At 44.2% G+C, this 20134-nt stretch overlaps 2 protein-coding genes across 2 annotated transcripts; one reads left to right on the top strand and one right to left on the bottom strand.

Annotated features, from left to right (window-relative positions):
• Nucleotides 1–9544: 9544 nt before the first annotated feature.
• LOC124704164 lies at nucleotides 9545–14423 on the top strand. Its single transcript, XM_047236400.1, has 3 exons — nucleotides 9545–10416; nucleotides 11280–11467; nucleotides 13726–14423. Exons 1-3 carry the CDS (start codon nucleotides 9576–9578, stop codon nucleotides 14143–14145), a joined length of 1449 nt encoding a protein of 482 aa, XP_047092356.1. The 5' UTR covers nucleotides 9545–9575; the 3' UTR covers nucleotides 14146–14423.
• LOC124704165 (ACT domain-containing protein ACR3-like) lies at nucleotides 14424–16624 on the bottom strand. Its single transcript, XM_047236401.1, has 5 exons — nucleotides 16521–16624; nucleotides 16259–16419; nucleotides 15274–16049; nucleotides 15073–15177; nucleotides 14424–14998 (listed from the first exon to the last, which is right to left on the bottom strand). Exons 1-5 carry the CDS (start codon nucleotides 16589–16591, stop codon nucleotides 14621–14623), a joined length of 1491 nt encoding a protein of 496 aa, XP_047092357.1. The 5' UTR covers nucleotides 16592–16624; the 3' UTR covers nucleotides 14424–14620.
• Nucleotides 16625–20134: the final 3510 nt, after the last annotated feature.

The following is a 20134-nucleotide window of genomic DNA, read 5'->3' as shown; positions in this document are numbered from 1 at the left end:
ATTTTTAAGTTCAATATATTATAATGTTTCCTTGTACTTTCCTTGATTATTGGGACTTTTTGCCAAATCCCATTTATTTGTTATTTAATTATGGAATTAATTGTATATTTTTTAGTTTCATGATTTGTTTAGACATGATTTTCATGTTAAATACGATTTGCGCTAGAACCACGTGAGAGGTTTCACAAAGGGACAAGATGGTCCCCAGCATGGGTTGCCCCTACCCCACGCCAAGAGGGGGGCACCTCCACATGAGAATCCATTTGCACCACCCATTGGCCAACGACTTTGTCTTGACCTAAAGACCCTTTTATATACCCCTTAAAAACATCTAATGATGATAGTGTTGTGGGTATACTTTATGGGTATATCAACGGCATGGCCTAGATCTGCCAAGCCCGGGTGGCCCACAGATGGTGATGTGTGAAAGAGCAAACTCTAAACCTCGTGTTTTGTGTGTTTGATGACAACACTTGAATAATCTCACCGCGTGCAAAGAGTGTCTTTGATAGATTTGCAAGTGCACGGTGACCTCGCTGGACGCGTCAAGATCGGAGGACTGAAGCGTAGCTTATAGGTTTTCTGGTTTTGTGTGTGTATCGCGAGGTGACATGGTTGGAGAGGAAAAGAGGAAAAAGCAGTTCCCGATTGTCGACTTTGCTCCGCTCTTCGCCTGCTCGACACGGAGGCTGGGGCTTTTCTTTGCTCGAGGATCACCCTTTGTTTTTCCAACTCTCGGTTAGCACGCGCGAGTCTATATTGATATGCTTGCAGCTCTTCCACCGTGGTCGTGGTAGTCATTGGCTCTGTACCGTTCATGGCTCTTGTCGCTCTGTCCCAAGCTGCTTGCGAAAGTTGTAACCTCTGGCGAGGTGTAGGCCCAACGTACTTGCTTCCCAATTCTCGCGTGAGGTCAGCGGGATCGATGTATGGATTTCCCAAATCATTGAAAGCCTCTGATGCTTCATCATCTGGACGACTTGATTCGCCGATCACACAAACTTGATGGTATGTTGGCATTGTGTGTTCATCTTCGGGGTCGGTGACACCATCGTAACGATCGGCGAAGACCTCCCGAATAGAAGTAGATCTGTCGATGAAGTTGGAGCTGTCGATGCTTTCAGAGTCTCTGTCTAGGTCGGAGTCCGTGAACGACCCGAAAGACATCCCGCCGAACAGATTGACGAGATCTCCACCGGCGGCGGGCTTGACGTAGCTTGCCAACGAAGTTTCCTCGTTGCTTGACTTGATTGACGATGATGATCCCGAGAAATCAGAACCAGCCGCTAACGATCCCGAACAAATCGGTGCCGCTAAACGATGTGATACTTCTCTCCCGATGCAGAAGTGGAAACTTCCGAACGTCATCTCCATTGGCTCCTCCAGATAGGCATATGCATCCACACGGGCGGGAGGGTGAGAAACAAAATCAACGAGACCAGTTTTGATCTGTTTACTTCCGTCCATCGCGTTGCTTGCCACCGAAGATATCGACGATGCTGAACGTGTCATCGAGATCAGCTCCTTATCGCCTCTAATCCCCACAGACGGCGTCAATGGACAAGGTATTAACTTGTCAATGCCTACAAGTTGTAGAATAGGGTTTCGTGTAAAGTAGAGGGCACGTAGATCTCGAAGGTTTCAGCCGAAAAAGGTGCTCGATGATACGTCTCTGACGTATCGATAATTTCTTATGTTCTATGCCATATTATTGATGATACCTACATGTTTTATGCACACTTTATGTCATATTCGTGCATTTTCTGGAACTAACCTATTAACAAGATGCCGAAGTGCCGGTTGCTTGTTTTCTGCTGTTTTTGGTTTCGAAATCGTAGTAACGAAATATTCTCGGAATCGGACGAAATCAAGACCCGGGTTCCTATTTTCACCGGAAGCATCCGGAACACCCGAGAGCCGCCGGAGGGGCCCTGTGGGCCCCGAGATGATAGGGTGGCGCGGCCTGGGCCCTGGCCGCGCCAGCCTATGGTGCCGCCGCCTCTTCGACCCTCCGAGGCTGCCCTTCCGCCTATTTAAAGCCTCCGTCGAGAAAACCCTGATACGAAAAAACCACGATACGGAAAACCTTCCAGAGCCGCCGCCATCGCGAAGCCAAGATCTGGGGGACAGGAGTCTCTGTTCCGGCACCCTGCCGGAGCGGGGAAGTGCCCCCGAAGGCTTCTCCATCGACACCGCTGCCATCTCCACCGCCATCTTCATCACCGCTGCTGCTCCCATGAGGAGGGAGTAGTTCTCCATCGAGGCTCGGGGCTGTACCGAGTAGCTATGTGGTTCATCTCTCTCCTATGTGCTTCAATACAATAATCTCATGAGCTGCCTTACATGATTGAGATTCATATGATGATGCTTGTAATCTAGATGTCACTATGCTAGTCAAGAGAGTTTTACTTATGTGATCTCCGGAGACTCCTTGTCCCACGTGTGTAAAGGTGACGAGTGTGTGCACCGTGTGGGTCTCTTAGGCTATATTTCACATAATACTTACTCACTTGTTATGAATGGCGTAGTGAAGTGCTTATTTATATCTCTTTATGATTGCAATGTATTTTGTATCACAATTTATCTATGTGCTACTCTAGTGATGTTATTAAAGTAGTTTATTCCTCCTGCACGGTGTAATGGTGACGAGTGTGTGCATCCGTGTTAGTACTTGGCATATGCTATGATCATGATCTCTTGTAGATTGTGGAGTTAATTATCATTATGATAGTATTGATGTGATCTATTCCTCCTACATAGCGTGAAGGTGACGAGTGTGCATGCTTGTGTTAGTACTTGGTTTAGTCGTGTTGATCTTTCTTGCACTCTAAGGTTATTTAAATATGAACATTGAATTGTGGAGCTTGTTAACTCCGGCATTGAGGGTTCGTGTAATCCTACGCAATGTGTTCATCATCCAACAAGAGTGTAGAGTATGCATTTATCTATTCTGTTATGTGATCAATGTTGAGAGTGTCCACTAGTGAAAGTCTAATCCCTAGGCCTTGTTCCTAAATATCGCTATCGCTGCTTGTTTACTTGTTTTATCGCGTTACTACTGCTGCGTTACTACTGCTTGTTTATCGTCCTGGGCAAAGCACTTTTCTGGTGCCGTTGCTACTACTTATTCATACCACCTGTATTTCACTATCTCTTCGTCGAACTAGTACACCTATTAGGTGTGTTGGGGACACAAGAGACTTCTTGCTTTGTGGTTGCAGGGTTGCATGAGAGGGATATCTTTGACCTCTTCCTCCCCGAGATCGATAAACCTTGGGTGATCCACTTAAGGGAAACTTGTCTGCTGTTCTACAAACCTCTCGCTCTTGGAGGCCCAACACCGTCTACAAGAATAGAAGCTCCCGTAGACATCAAGCACTTTTACGGCGCCGTTGCCGGGGAGGAAAGGTAAAACGCACTCATACTCCGGTCTCGGGTAAAGTACCTTTACGGCGCCGTTGTGTGTGTGCTCGAAGCTATTTCCTTTAGATCCTGCAATTGCATCTTTTTGTTTCTTGTTTACACTAGTTTGGCATAATGGACAACAATGAGCTTCTTATTCTATTTCCTGATTTAAGACATGGATGGTTTGATGCGAAAATTAAAAAACCTATGAAATATTATTTGCATGCTGGTAGTAATATTAGTATGAACGCTTTGAACACCATTGTTGATAATAATATAGAAAGTTCTAAGCTTGGGGAAGCTGGTTTTCATGATCTTTTTAGTCCCCCAAGCATTGAGGAGAAAATTTACTTTGATTATACTATGCCTCCTATATTTGATGATGAGAATAATAATGATAGCTACTTTGTTGAATTTGCTCCCACTACAACTAATAAAATTGATTATGCTTATGTGGAGAGTAATAATTTTATGCATGAGACTCATGATAAGAATGCTTTATGTGATAGTTATATTGTTGAGTTTGCTCATGTTGCTACTGAAAGTTATTATGAGAGAGGAAAATATGGTTGTAGAAATTTTCATGTTACTAAAATGCCTCTCTATGTGCTGAAATTTTTGAAGCTACACTTGTTTTATCTTCCTATGCTTGTTATTTTGCTCTTCATGAACTTGTTTATTTACAAGATTCCTATGCATAGGAAGTATGTTAGACTTAAGTGTGTTTTGAATTTGCTTCTTGATGCTCTCTTTTGCTTCAAATACTATTTCTTGCGAGTACATCATTAAAACTGCTGAGCCCATCTTAACGGCTATAAAGAAAGAACTTCTTGGGAGATAACCCATGTGTTATTTTGCTACAGTACTTTGTTTTATATTTGAGTCTTGGAAGTTGTTTACTACTGTAGCAACCTCTCCTTATCTTAGTTTTGAGTTTTGTTGTGCCAAGTAAAGTCTTTGATAGTAAAGTAAGTACTAGATTTGGATTACTTGCGCAGTTCCAGATTTCTTTCGTTGTCACGAATCCGGGTCTACCTCCCCGTAGGTAGCTCAGAAAAATTAAGCCAATTTACGTGCATGATCCTCAGATATGTACGCAACTTTCATTCAATTTGAGCATTTTCATTTGAGCAAGTCTGGTGGCCTAATAAAATCCATCTTTACGGAATGTTCTGTTTTGACAGATTCTGCCTTTTATTTCGCATTGCCTCTTTTGCTATGTTGGATGAATTTCTTTGATCCATTAATGTCCAGTAGCTTTATGCAATGTCCAGAAGTGTTAAGAATGATTGTGTCACCTCTCAACATGTTAATTTTTATTATGCACTAATCCTCTAATGAGTTGTTTCGAGTTTGGTGTGGAGGAAGTTTTCAAGGATCAAGAGAGGAGTATGATGCAATATGATCAAGGAGAGTGAAAGCTCTAAGCTTGGGGATGCCCCGGTGGTTCACCCCTGCATATTCTAATAAGACTCAAGCGTCTAAGCTTGGGGATGCCCAAGGCATCCCCTTCTTCATCGACAACATTATCGAGTTCCTCCCCTGAAACTATATTTTTATTCCGTCACATCTTATGCACTTTGCTTGGAGCGTCGGTTTGTTTTTGTTTTTTGTTTTGTTTGAATAAAATGGATCCTAGCATTCACTTTATGGGAGAGAGACACGCTCCGCTGTAGCATATGGACAAGTATGTCCTTAGGCTCTACTCATAGTATTCATGGCGAAGTTTCTTCTTCGTTAAATTGTTATATGGTTGGAATTGGAAAATGCTACATGTAGTAATTCTAAAATGTCTTGGATAATTTGATACTTGGCAATTGTTGTGCTCATGTTTAAGCTCTTGCATCATATACTTTGCACCTATTAATGAAGAAATACATAGAGCTTGCTAAAATTTGGTTTGCATAATTGGTCTCTCTAAAGTCTAGATAATTTCTAGTATTGAGTTTGAACAACAAGGAAGACGGTGTAGGGTCTTATAATGTTTACAATATGTCTTTTATGTGAGTTTTGCTGCACCGTTCATCCTTGTGTTTGTTTCAAATAACCTTGCTAGCCTAAACCTTGTATCGAGAGGGAATACTTCTCATGCATCCAAAATACTTGAGCCAACCACTATGCCATTTGTGTCCACCATACCTACCTACTACATGGTATTTCTCCGCCATTCCAAAGTAAATTTCTTGAGTGCTACCTTTAAAATTCCATCATTCACCTTTACAATATATAGCTCATGGGACAAATAGCTTAAAAACTATTGTGGTATTGAATATGTAGTTATGCACTTTATCTCTTATTAAGTTGCTTGTTGTGCGATAACCATGTTTCGGGGACGCCATCAACTATTCTTTGTTGAATATCATGTGAGTTGCTATGCATGTCCGTCTTGTCCGAAGTAAGAGAGATCTACCACCTTTATGGTTGGAGCATGCATATTGTTAGAGAAGAACATTGGGCCGCTAACTAAAGCCATGATTCATGGTGGAAGTTTCGATTTTGGACATATATCCTCAATCTCATATGAGAATAATAATTGTTGCCACATGCTTATGCATTAAAGAGGAGTCCATTATCTGTTGTCCATGTTGTCCCGGTATGGATGTCTAAGTTGAGAATAATCAAAAGCGAGAAATCCAAAATGCGAGCTTTCTCCTTAGACCTTTGTACAGGCGACATGGAGGTACCCCATTGTGACACTTGGTTAAAACATGTGCATTGCAAAGATCCGGTAGTCCAAGCTAATTAGGACAAGGTGCGGGCACTATTAGTATACTATGCATGAGACTTGCAACTTGTAAGATATAATTTACATAACTCATATGCTTTATTACTACCGTTGACAAAATTGTTTCATGTTTTCAAAATAAAAGCTCTAGCACAAATATAGCAATCGATGCTTTCCTCTTTGAAGGACCATTCTTTTACTTTTATGTTGAGTCAGTTCACCTATTTCTCTCCACCTCAAGAAGAAAACACTTGTGTGAACTATGCATTGATTCCCACATACTTGCATATTGAACTTGTTATATTACTCTATGTTGACAATTATCCGTGAGATATACATGTTACAAGTTGAAAGCAACCGCTGAAACTTAATCTTCCTTTGTGTTGCTTCAATGCCTTTACTTTGATTTATTGCTTTATGAGTTAACTCTTATGCAAGACTTATTGATGCTTGTCTTGAAGCACTATTCATGAAAAGTCTTTGCTTTATGATTCACTTGTTTACTCATGTCATTACCATTGTTTTGATCGTTGCATCCACTACATATGTTTACAAATAGTATGATCAAGGTTATGATGGCATGTCACTTCAGAAATTATCTTTGTTATCGTTTTACCTGCTCGGGACGAGCAGAACTGAGCTTGGGGATGCTTGATACGTCTCCGACGTATCGATAATTTCTTATGTTCTATGCCATATTATTGATGATAGCTACATGTTTTATGCACACTTTATGTCATATTCGTGCATTTTCCGGAACTAACCTATTAACAAGATGCCGAAGTGCCGATTCTTGTTTTCTGCTGTTTTTGGTTTCAGAAATCCTAGTAACGAAATATTCTCGGAATCGGACGAAATCAAGACCCAGGTTCCTATTTTCACCGGAAGCATCCAGAACACCCGAGAGCCGCCAGAGGGGGGGCCTGTGGGCCCCAGATGATAGGGTGGCGCGGCCTGGGCCCTGGCCGCGCCAGCCTATGGTGCCGCCGCCTCTTCGACCCTCCGAGGCTGCCCTTCCGCCTATTTAAAGCCTCCGTCGAGAAAACCCTGATACGAAAAAACCACGATACGGAAAACCTTCCAGAGCCGCCGCCATCGCGAAGCCAAGATCTGGGGGACAGGAGTCTCTGTTCCGGCACCCTGCCGGAGCGGGGAAGTGCCCCGGAAGGCTTCTCCATCGACACCGCTTCCATCTCCACCGCCATCTTCATCACCGCTGCTGCTCCCATGAGGAGGGAGTAGTTCTCCATCGAGGCTCGGGGCATGCACGGTAGCTATGTGGTTCATCTCTCTCCTATGTGCTTCAATACAATAATCTCATGAGCTGCCTTACATGATTGAGATTCATATGATGATGCTTGTAATCTAGATGTCACTATGCTAGTCAAGAGAGTTTTACTTATGTGATCTCCGGAGACTCCTTGTCCCACGTGTGTAAAGGTGACAGTGTGTGCACCGTGTGGGTCTCTTAGGCTATATTTCACAGAATACTTACTCACTGTTATGAATGACGTAGTGAAGTGCTTATTTATATCTCTTTATGATTGCAATGTATTTTGTATCACAATTTATCTATGTGCTACTCTAGTGATGTTATTAAAGTAGTTTATTCCTCCTGCACGGTGTAATGGTGACAGTGTGTGCATCCGTGTTAGTACTTGGCATATGCTATGATCATGATCTCTTGTAGATTGTGAAGTTAATTATCATTATGATAGTATTGATGTGATCTATTCCTCCTACATAGTGTGAAGGTGACGAGTGTGCATGCTGTGTTAGTACTTGGTTTAGTCGTGTTGATCTTTCTTGCACTCTAAGGTCATTTAAATATGAACATTGAATTGTGGAGCTTGTTAACTCCGGTATTGAGGGTTCGTGTAATCCTACGCAATGTGTTCATCATGCAACAAGAGTGTAGAGTATGCATTTATCTATTCTGTTATGTGATCAATGTTGAGAGTGTCCACTAGTGAAAGTCTAATCCCTAGGCCTTGTTCCTAAATATCGCTATCGCTGCTTGTTTACTTGTTTTACTTGCGTTACTACTGCTGCGTTACTACTGCTTGTTTACTTGTCCCGGGCAAAGCACTTTTCTCGGTGCCGTTGCTACTACTTATTCATACCACCTGTATTTCACTATCTCTTCGCCGAACTAGTACACCTATTAGGTGTGTTGGGGACACAAGAGACTTCTTGCTTTGTGGTTGCGGGGTTGCATGAGAGGGATATCTTTGACCTCTTCCTCCCTGAGATCGATAAACCTTGGGTGATCCACTTAAGGGAAACTTGCTGCTGTTCTACAAACCTCTGCTCTTGGAGGCCCAACACTGTCTACAAGAATAGAAGCTCCCGTAGACATCACTCGACTGCTAAAAACTAGGGTTGTGTTGACAATGAATCGATCCTCTCTTTCTCCCTCGACTCCTCTTATATAGGAGGCAGAGCTAAGGGTTTCGTGATGTATAAGTTACCAACAGTGGGAGACTCTCTGAGTTTGTCCCGTATAATTACAAGTCTCTATTCCTAATATATCTCTAACTTCCATATCGACGCTTTATTGGGCTTCCGGGCTTCGTAATCTTCGGGTCGTGGGCATTCAGTAAACCCCGGGTACCTTCTCCGGCAGGCCCATTGTGGATGCCTATGTCACATGTAGTGAGAATTATTTTGATACACCACTTCCTGTTATGGTACATGTCAGGATTTAATACTGCCATCAAGTATGATCATATCAACAATAACATGGCAGAAATTTTGAACAACGGATGCATCTCAAATGTATATACTTTTCAAGTACTTTGCTCGATGATTTGCTCCGGAATTGTAACATCCCTATTTTAGCTGAACCTAAATTAGGGTTTGTTTGTGCATCATGAGCATCATCTAATTTCCATTAGGAAAAATTTGCATCTCAAAACGAAATGGAAACCCTAAATTTCAAAGTTTCTACCTCTAATTGAAATATGTTCAACTGTTTGAAAACCTCGAAATAAAACCATCTGCTCCTTGTAATATAACTAGGAATGGCACTATATTTTTCTACTGTAAAATTTTGAGTGTTTTCGGGTTTGCAAAAGAGTTCAAAATAGCAAAACAGAATTGGTTTTGGCCCTGTTTTAAAATTAGTGAACGGAACAAAGGGAGTAGAAGTCTTATGACAATTGCACCCGCAAAAAAAAATACTACGGAGTATGATGCAAGATTTTTTTTTACACGCGCAAGATTCTCAACTGAATAATGATGGATCAAAAATCTTAATTGAACGATGCGGATCCAATCAGCAACGGCCGGGCCCAGTCGCAAGCGAGACGTCTCTGTCCGCTCTCCGGACCGGACGCGTCCATTTCAAACACGAACCCGCAAAAGGGGCTCCCCATCGAACCGACCCGACCCAACCCACCCGCCCCTCTCCTCTCCCCACCCTCGCAGCCGGCGATCGCCGGAGATGTCATGGCTCGCCCGCTCCATAGCCACCTCCCTCAACATCCCGGACGATTCATGCGCCGACGATGACCCCGACGCCGCTGCCCCCCACGTTGCCGCTGCCGCTGCCTCCTCCCCCTCCCCGCGCACCCCGCCGCCGCCCCACCAGCCTCATTCGGCGGCGGCGGAGGGCGTGAAGGAGGACCTCACCGAGCTGTCCAAGACCCTGACCCGCCAACTCTGGGGCGTCGCCAACTTCCTCGCGCCCCCGCCCGGGGAGGCCTCCCCCTCGCCCTCGCCCTCGCCCTCCCCGAGCCAATCCACCGCCCCGCCTGAGATTGCCGGGATCCGGACCGACTTCTCCGAGATCAGCGGGAGGTTCAGGACCGGGATCTCGCGGATCTCCAGCCACAAGGCCGTGTCCGGCTTCTCCACCATCGCCTCCAATTTCTTCGCCCCCGAAGACGAGGACGAATCGCTGGAACCGCCCAGCAACAACGAGGGGGAGCACGATGTCAGATTAAACAGGGCGGAGCACGAGGCGAGGCACACCGACGTGGCCAGACATGAGTGGGAGGAGAAGGTGCGGCTTGGGGCGGGAGACGACGAGGCGAGGCATGAGTGGGAGCCTAGGGTCAGACATCACCATCAGGTGGATGCCGGCGAGGCATGGCATGGGGATGGCCCCGAGCTGGATGATGCGGGGGTAAGGCAGGAGGAGGAGGAGGTGGAGGAGGAGTGGGATGTGGTTGGTATCACCGACGAGGTGCTCACGTTCGCCACCAACATTGCCAGGCACCCCGAGACCTGGCTTGACTTCCCGCTGCTCCCTGACGATGAGGAGTCTGATGGCCCGTTCTCATGTAATTTCTTCGCCCCTCTCACCCGCCTACTGCTTCTGAATTAGGCAGAATATACAATTTTTACCTAGCATGCAGTATATATGTTTCTCTGTTGGTATGACCATGCAAGCTTGAGTTTAGTTGCATTGTGCTATCTATTGCTATATTTTTTGCTTTATTTTCATTCCGTTTTTTACTTCAGCTCTTGTTGAAATTTTCAAGACAATCTTTGGTATTATGCTAATAGGTATTGTGATTACGGATTACCAATGACATGTGCATTTGCTATGAAAAACAAAACCAGTGGCACAAATTCAATTCTTCTTCCATTCATCTTGTGTTGTGGGTCAACACAGCAGGAAAATAAGAGTTAACACATTGCTGGAGCCTGGAAGAATGATAACACAGGGGATAATACCTGACTAATTTAGACAATATAACATATTTGTGAAATATTTTGTATAGTAGTTAGGGATTTCTTATGGATTACCTTTGGGCAATCATTGTCTTGAATCCATGTCAAATATCCACAATCCCAGGGTTCGAGAATGATGCATGATTTATCACATAACATGAGCTTATGCCTTACGGTCAAAATCATGGAAATCTGTATATGTAGGAAATTTTTGTGGGATAGAACTTATTTTAGGTTTGCCCTAATCTTCAATTTTATTCTAATCTTCACAATGTTAACTGCTACTGTAACAGTAACATTGTTCTGATGGAAAGACATGTGTTTCTTGTGTGTGTTTGAACTTTTATGTGAAACTATTCATATGCCATTCCTGTGCAACTAATACATCAATCACACACCACTTTTCTATCTGCCTGTCTATGTGAATGTCTTTTCTTAACCTTTTCAATAATCTTTTTACCCCCTGCAGATTTTGATATGTCTGATACTCAGCAAGAGCATGCCATGGCTATTGAGGACCTCGCTCCCACATTAGCTGCTTTGCGGATTGAACTATGCCCAATCCATATGACCAAAGAATGCTTTTGGAAAATTTATTTTGTTCTTCTACATCCTAGACTGAACAAGCATGATGCTGAACTTTTGTCCACACCACAGGTAAACTGTTTTGCCTTCTTTATACTTAAACTTAATGTTCTCTGTTTGTAATGTTAATGTTTCTAGAATCCTGAAAAATGGAAGAAGAAATTGGTGAATTTATATTTGGCTGTGGTATTTATCAGTTACCATTAGCTAAACACTGATCCAAATTTAAACAGTCTTGCAACTTTATTCTTATTCTTTTAGTCAGCCATATTTGCATACCAGGCATTTTAGAGCAAGGAAGTAATAATCCATGATAAGCCATGCCATAATACTTAGATCAGAATGCACTGACATATAACTGTTGCGATTCGTGATGCTTTTTCTCTGGAGTTACCCAAGCCATTCTGGTCAGGTAATCAGCCCCCAGATTTGTGACCTGTACCATATGTATAGCGAGTCTTGGGCCCCTGGATTTATGTATATTGTTAGGGTACTGAGTTAACTAATGGGGTGTTGGTTATTCGCCACAGATGGACTAGCCAGGCTTTACTTTCTCAGGGGAGTGTCCATTTTATCGCAAATTTGTCACAAACGCCACCTTTATAGCACGCTACCCTGAGCTCTAGATTGAATTTCTTGCCAAATCTTGTCACACCTATGCCAGTAACTTGCTCCTCACCAGATTGTGGCTTGTAACGTATTGGGCACACTGTTTTGGCAAAACATGGCACCGATCAAATTTGCCCTAAGCCCCTAAGGCTGTTATATTCAGATTATTTGACATTCTTTACTTGCCTAATTGATATAATTAGAATGAACAATTTACATCTATGTAGCCAGGGTTAGAATTTCTACGCTGTAGCAGGATACATCCAGATTTATAAATTTATTCTATCCCTTGGTGTGATAATTGTCTGGTCTGCCTTATTTTTGCATTTTCTTACAACAACAACATCGAAGCCTTTTTGGCAAGCAAGTTGGGGTAGGCTATTTTTGCACTTTCTTAGTGTTTTAGAAATTGTAGTGTTCTTTGGTCCTTCACTGCAAATTGAAGCAAAGGGAAGACTTGACCATTAGGCTAGCTAAATGTTACGTAGTCTTGCTAAATGTCAAACGTTAGGCTAGTTTATTTTTTCAGATTTTCTTGAAGTAAATGTGGATAATTATGACTGTGTTAATATCAGAGAGCTTCTGTCAGCCTGGTACTTGAGGGTTGAGGCCAGTGGCTTCAAATGGATCCTGCTGCATATTAGGGTAGCAAGGCTGGCAGTCGATATGTTTTGTGTTATAGTTGCTCGATAATTCTGTGTGAGATTGTTTGGTAAGTAACAAAATGGCAATGAATCACTGGCAATATCTGCAGAAAGAATCTGAAGTATGCATTCTTTATCTTCAAGTTGCTATTGCCTTTTCCTTACTCAGCCTTCTCCAGCTGAGATGCAATAATTTCATTTGGCTGGCTGCGATCTTAATCTTAAGGTAATACATATCAATAACCTAAGTAACTGAATTCTTCGTTTATCATTTGGTTGATACTGGCTAGATCGTATCTGATGCATCACTAGCATCCTGGTATCAACAGAATCTAAAAAAAACATTAGTTTAGGTACAACTTGAAGTGTTATATTATGTTGCACAGTTTCAAAGTAACAAAATAAAGTTCGTAAATCATAATAAAAGGTAAATTATGGAGTAAATACGATTTGTACTATATTTACCTCTAGCTAACCTCATCATTGAAGAACCTCTGGAGTCTAGTAAGGACTCTGGGGTTCACCAAAAGGAGGGATATGGATGAGCTGTCCTAGTTGGTGTTAAATTAAAAATGTCTTATATTCGTTTGTGCTACCAATGTATACTATGTTTTGGGAATAAATCAACAGCATAAATCATGAATAAGAACAAAAAATGAATTATGGAGTAAATACGATTTGTACTCTAGCTAACCTCGTTATTGAATAGCCTTTGGAGTGTAGTAAGGCCTCTCGGTGCTCTAAAAGGAGGGATACGGATTATATGTCCTAAGTTGGTGGTAATAGAGAGATTAAAAATGTCTTATTGTTGCTTGGCCTACTATTTTATAATATGTTTTGGGAATGATACAAGACAACACAGTTCCCAGCAGGATTATATGTCTTACTGTTGCTTGTGTAGTAAGGCGTCTCAGTGCTCCAAAAGGAGGGATACGATTTTATATCCTAGTTGGTGTAGTAATAGTGGGATTAAAAATGTCTTACTGTTGCTTGTGCTACCATTTTATAATATGTTTTGGGAATGATACAAGACAACACAGTTCCCAGCAGGTAAGCTAAGCCTTGTTCTTGTTGCAGATTGTGGAAGCTAGAGCAATGCTTATGCAACACCAGTCAAAGCATGAAACAGAGCAGTTACGGCGTCATAAAGACGATTTTGGATTGCATTCAGAAGATGACGCCTCTAAAGACGTCACAGAGGCGTTCTCATCCATGCGACATCATGCAGCTCCTGTCATCCCCATAACAGATCTAGAGGTTGAAAAGCATGCTATCCAGGTAACTGAAGTTGCAGTAGTGGACAAATCAGTCATAAAGGAGGAGCTGACCGAGGAAGATACCAAGGCCTCAAATGTTTTGCAAGAAGCATTTGATGATGATGATACAGATGATTGGTTTGACGAGGAGGCAGCTCTTGCTGGGCACACTAGCATTCTCATGGGCGACGAGGAAGACGTGTCATTCAGTGATTTGGAGGAGGATGATGATATGAAATGATCCAAATTCCAGGCCAACTTCAACCTGAGAACTGGAAGTGCTTGAAATTGTTTGCTTGTCAATACTAGAATGGAAGTTGTACAATGAAAAGGGAATGGAAAATGTACAATGAAAAGGGGGCGGCTTTATTTTGTTCTTTAAGCTGCCCTGTTGGATCCAATGATCATATAGCGGGGCTGTGGGGGTGTCAGTACGGGTTGTAATTTTATTGGTAATCTTGTGTACATAAGCATTCGTTATATGTTGTTTACCAGTCAAGGTAATGCAAGTTTCATTCATTGGTTGATTGTTCAAAGGATTGCACAGAAGTATATGAAGTAAGAGCGAGCAAAATGATGACCAGGGGAACTGTATTTGCAGTGACAAACATACTATACTTTCTGTATATACAAATTGTACTACTGCTTTCTGAGAAAGCAAGAAAGCACTGCATTTCAATGCAACTGGTGAAACAATTGGCCTGGCTAACAGTTTTCTAAGACCTGATGTAGCCAAAGTTATTCGAGAGCTTCCCAAGATGCGACCACAGAAGGGTCCCCAGGGATGATCCGGGCCTCTCCTGGGCAGTGGCCGAAGCCGGCACGCTCGTCTTCCTCACCGGCGGCCAGCCAGGCGCTTCCGTGATGATGTCGAGCGAGATGCCCATGTCGCTGACCCTGGTCCGCACCGCGCGCAGCGCCTCGGGGCGCACCTGGCCGCCGGAGTCCGTGACAAGGTGGAAGGTGCCGATGGCCTCGTCCTTCTGCCTCTTGAGCTCGGCCCTCAGCAGCGACATGCCGTGCTCCCGGAGTACCCTGGAGAAGTCCGACAGCAGCCCCGACCGGTCGGCCGCGCGAACCTCCACCTTGGCTCCCTGCATTGCCATCTCAGTCAGCATTGCGCATCCAAACATATGAAAGGAATGGTGAGAAATGGCTAGAGCCTCACATGAGACCCCCGTCGCTCGACCGCCGCGACGAGGCACCGGGAGACCTTCTGCCGCTCGGCGCTGCTGTCCACCGTGCGCCCATCCTTATGCCGGATGTAGTATTCCTGCATCGCATCAGTCCACGGGCAAAATAATGTCAGTCACTCGTGTTAATGTCGCAGCCAGAGAGATGGTGATCGATCGAGCAGTGTGGTAGGTACCTGAATGGCGAGGGGGCCCTGGGACCCGACGGTGGCGTGGAAGACGACGTAGTGCATGTCGGTGAGGGCGCAGACGGTGTCGAAGAGCAGCCTGGGGCGGTCCCTGCTCGTCATCTTGACGATGGCGTAGCCCCTCTCCTCCCAGTTGTCGATGGTGACGCGCGTCTCGGCGGCGCGGGCGCGCAGCGCCGACAGGGCCGTGGTGGTGGCGGCGCGGTCGACCATGCTGAAGAGCTCCTCGTCGACGGGCGTGGGCGCCGGGCCGCGCTCGTAGTCGCGGTCGTCGTGCATGAGCTGGTGCAGGCGGCGCTCCGTGTGCACGCGGCCGCGCACGGGCGCCGACATGCACACCCAGCGCCGCTCGCCAGGCACGTTCTCGCGCGCGTCCACCACGGCGCCCACCAGCCGCTCGATGCGCGCCCACCGGCTCGGGTGCAGCGCCGCCGCGTCGGCCGTCGCCGTCGTCGTCACGTAGAGCAGCCCCGCCGCGCGGCCGCTGTGCGTCCAGGCCTGCCCGCACGCGACGTGGCAGCCCTGGTCCACCAGCACCTGCGTGATGGACGAGAGCAGGCCCGGCCGGTCGTGCACCGTGAACTCGAGGCACGCGCAGTCCGACAGGTCCGGGCCGCCGGGGCCGACCACGTTGCCGAGGCAGGTCGTGAACTTGGGCGACGGCCCGTTGCCCGGCCGGTGGGTCGGCACCAGCGCCTGCTGGATGAACTCCGGGATCGACGGGTCCGTCAGCTTCCGCCCGATCTGGTCCGTGACGTGGAACACTGCATGCCGAACCAGCCAATAGAAGAAAATTAGGAGATTCTGCGCCATTGACAATGAATATTCTTCTTGGCAAAAGAATCACAAAACTAATTGGCAAGATTTCCTGCCAAGAAAATCCATGGAGTAACGGGAAACAAATACTAGCAGTATATTCTGCAATAATAATAAGGATTGTTTGATAGAAGAGAATCAAGGGAAGAGCTCTTGCCGTCCATGAGCCATCCGCCGTCGGAGGAGATGTAGGACTTGGAGATGACGAGGTCGAGATCGGTGAGCAGCTGCACCATCTCCAGCAGCACGCCGTCCCGGTTCACGCTGTCGACCTTGACGAGCGTGCAGTCCTCGCGCGTCTCATTGTCGACGACAACCCTGCAGACAAGAACCGCTGATAAGAAATCCAATCCATAGGGTGGCGATCGAGAGGACCACGGAGGAGGAGGAACAGAGCTAGGCAATGCGCACGTACGTACCCTGGGGTGCCGAAGCGGTCGAGGACCGGATCGAAGTCCGGCTCGAAGTAGGGCCCGGACACGTACTTCATCGTCGCCGCCGGTGCCGGAACGTGATGGCCGGAGACGAGGCTCTGCGCCAGGTACGCGGCAATTGAGAAGCGCGTGTGGCTTCCACGGACGGACGCAAGAATCGCCTCAACAGCGAGAGAGAGCCCAATCCAAACCTGTTTCCTCCTTTATCTTCTCTTTTTCTTATGGCGTATGCCTCCGCCGATACGGAAACCTACCGGAGTTGGGACACATGGTGAGGAGGGGCGGAAGAAGAGCAGATCCAATCTGGAGGGCCGACGACGGCACGAGGAACACGCCCATGTAGGTTCGATCACATGCGTCGCTCGCTCGCACGGAGGAGCAGCCCGCCCGAGCCGCTAGCTAGCTCTTCTAATCCAATCCAACGGAAGGAAGAAGAAGAAGGAAAACAGAAAACTAAAAAACAAAGAGGCTATCTTTATTTTCGGTCGATCTTCTTCGGAATCGAAGACGATCGAACGCGACGAACAGAGAGCGGGCGGCCGATGCGATTATATAGGACCAAGAGTTTACCTTGTTTGGGAATAATAGTAGGAGGGCGCTCCCCTGGTTTTGTGCCTTCGATTTGGTCTCGGTTTCTCGCCTTTCCTTGTGCGAATCGGCGGCGTTTTAGGATTTCGAGCGGAGAGCGCGAACGGCCGCCGCGCCACGTCGGAAGGGAGCGGAGGGCACGTGGCGCCGGCGGCCTGGTCGCTGGCGTGCCCCCTCTTTGTCCGGTTCCTTCTATTTTCCGTTTTTTTTTAGTTTTGGTTTTATGTATATCTTCGTATAGGATTCTTCGGCGTTCGTAAATGCTGATTCGGATCGCATGGGTAAGATATGAGACACTATTTCAAGATACTTGCCATATCTTCTATTAATTGGATGGATCTTCTTTAATAACGTACAATGGAATCTCTAATAACGTACAATGGAGTGATGTCACTCCAAGTCAGATTTTTTTCTTAGCTTGAGAGAATAGAATAATGAAAAAACATTGTCTTATCTTAGCTAAGAGATTAGCTTGTAGGAAACATGAGAAGGTTATTTTCTTCATTGTGCCACATATGTCATCACTTACCAATATAATTTTCCATAAAAAATAAATGTATCTTCGATAATCGATAACAGAGGTAATGAAAGATAACATTGTACCATTTGTTCATTTTTATTGTCTTCTCTAGATGTTGTGGAGAGTTAAGTGTAGTTGTGCCTTCTCTGGCATTATACATGCCCTAAGCAACACTTAATGTAGTACCTTATATGGAATGAAACGACGATGTCACTATATTCACATTTGAATGTATTTATTGTGATTATGATTTTATATCACCAAAATTAACTTAGACTAGTGTCCATATGATACAGTCTAGTATACTACTACCTTCATTCCAAAGGTTAAGGCTTATATTATTTTTCGAAAGTTAGACTATGTCAAGTTAGACTGAGTTTTTACCAAAAATTATTAACATGCAAAATAAAAAATCAATATTATTAGATAGATAATGAAATATATTTTCATAAGGTGTCTATAAAATATTATATTTATTGATAGATTTTTCTAAAATTTTGGTTAAATTTTACTTGGTTTTACTTTTTTTTTAAAGCCTTAAGCTTTGGGATGGAGGTAGTACCTTCATAGTGCATACTCTCTATGTCCATTATTAACTTGCATTTTAGATTTGGTCAACGCCAAACTTTAAAATCTATAAGTTTGTACCAATAAATAAGGTTTTTTCCTTTTAGAAAGTCAAGCCAAGTAAAGTTTGAGCAAACTTTTAGAAAGATCTATCAACAAATATGATATTGTATAGATATCGTATGAAAATATATTTCATAATGCATCTAATGATTTTAGTTTCATATTCTACATGTAAATGATTTTTTGTAAAAATTTGGTCAAACTTTTTTCATTAATAATATAAGGCTTATTCATTGGGATAGACGTAATACCATAGATAACTGCATTAATTAGCTTATAGACTCATTTCCTCTTGGGAAGTGTGATATTTTGGTCACACAATATGCATGTTAGACATAATAAGAATTTTAGCGTACTATAGGTGGTAACATACAACCACATATAATGCCGATTAGGCATTTTACTGACATGGCAGTTATTAAATTTGAAGAGGGAGGTTTATGGTACTGCCTAATATTTGAGATCCTAACTGGTACGACATATATGTTATTGGTCACTATAGAAGTAGTAACAACATACTAGTAACATATTCATGCGAATTGGATGATCGGGCCGAGGGCTGCCCCCTCTTCCCCTCGCTCTCTTTTCCTTAATATTCACCGTCGAGTCGTCAAAGCCGTCAACTAATTCAGAGGGGCTCGGCTAGCCTGATCGCCCTACTTCCCACTATGAGTTTCTTTACCGCCCTTTTATCTTTCTTCATTTACAATACTATCTCATATCACCAATATACCTAGTTTGCATTGCAATACATTAGGACTAGCTATGTTAATCTCACAGTTTAATGAGTTGCGCTGCAACCAATAGGAACGTGGAATGGCACCGCATGCAAGAGTAAATATTAATTGAGCTCAAAAGAACAACACACTACATTGTCGGACTATCCGCGGCGCCTATTACACCTAAACAAATGGAGTTGATATTAATAATAGTGTAGATATTGCTCAAATACTTGTCCTAACGGAAATTAATAGATGAAGTAATGCTTGATATGGATGGAGTGTCATTAGTTATAGCATGGGATCATTAAAATAAAGGAGCAGTATGATGCACTAGATATATATAGCCACATTAATGGGGAAAATGATTGGCTCACCTTGCTTATTTCAATCAGGATTACTCCGGTGACGCAAACCAAGGTCAATGAATACATGATGGTCTTTTGGCACAACCTTTTTCATGTCGTCGGGTATGGAGATGGTGATGAGGAGGATGAAGAGGGAAGGGGGGAGAATGAAGGGTGAGCATGCTGAGGGATGAAGTGGCATTGTTGACGCTTTGGTAACATTAAAATATGTGACGGTTTTGGAGATGGATAATGTACACTCACGTGTGCTTAGGACGCATATAGGTGTCACGACTTGATGTCGCTGCTGCTAGAGGCGGCACCGGATCTAGTAAAAGCGGATGCTAGAGGATGGGATACTCTAAGCCAAGAAGAAGTGGAAGTCAAATTGATAAGATATGTAGTGCTCGATAGGAAGGGGAACACGATGACGATAAGAGACAGTGGGCGATGGTTGGTGGGGAAAGGGGGGGGGGGGGAGTGTTGCAAGGCAAGAGGAAACCTAGGGAAGGGAGACATTTGGTGGATAGACTTAAAGCGTGGTGTCGCATTGTATTGATGGTAATTGCATTATCATCAAAAAATACAAATGGGAATGGTTTTTTTTTTTTTGGTAAACTGGTTCGATGGCTCGGTGAGTCCCGAAGTTCTCCTTGCAAAAGCCACTCGCATACTCAAGTCTTTGATCCCCTCCTGATTCGTACTATATTGTTTTATATGGAACATCTTGAGATCAATTAATTCACATGAAAATTTATGCTGGATTTACAAATTCTCGCTTGACTGAGTCACCAA

This window comes from Lolium rigidum, chromosome 3 (genome assembly GCF_022539505.1).
Source record: "Lolium rigidum isolate FL_2022 chromosome 3, APGP_CSIRO_Lrig_0.1, whole genome shotgun sequence".
Lineage (NCBI taxonomy): Eukaryota > Viridiplantae > Streptophyta > Magnoliopsida > Poales > Poaceae > Lolium > Lolium rigidum.
Note: the sequence above shows the minus strand (reverse complement) of the source record. Positions and strands in the feature narration are given on the sequence as shown.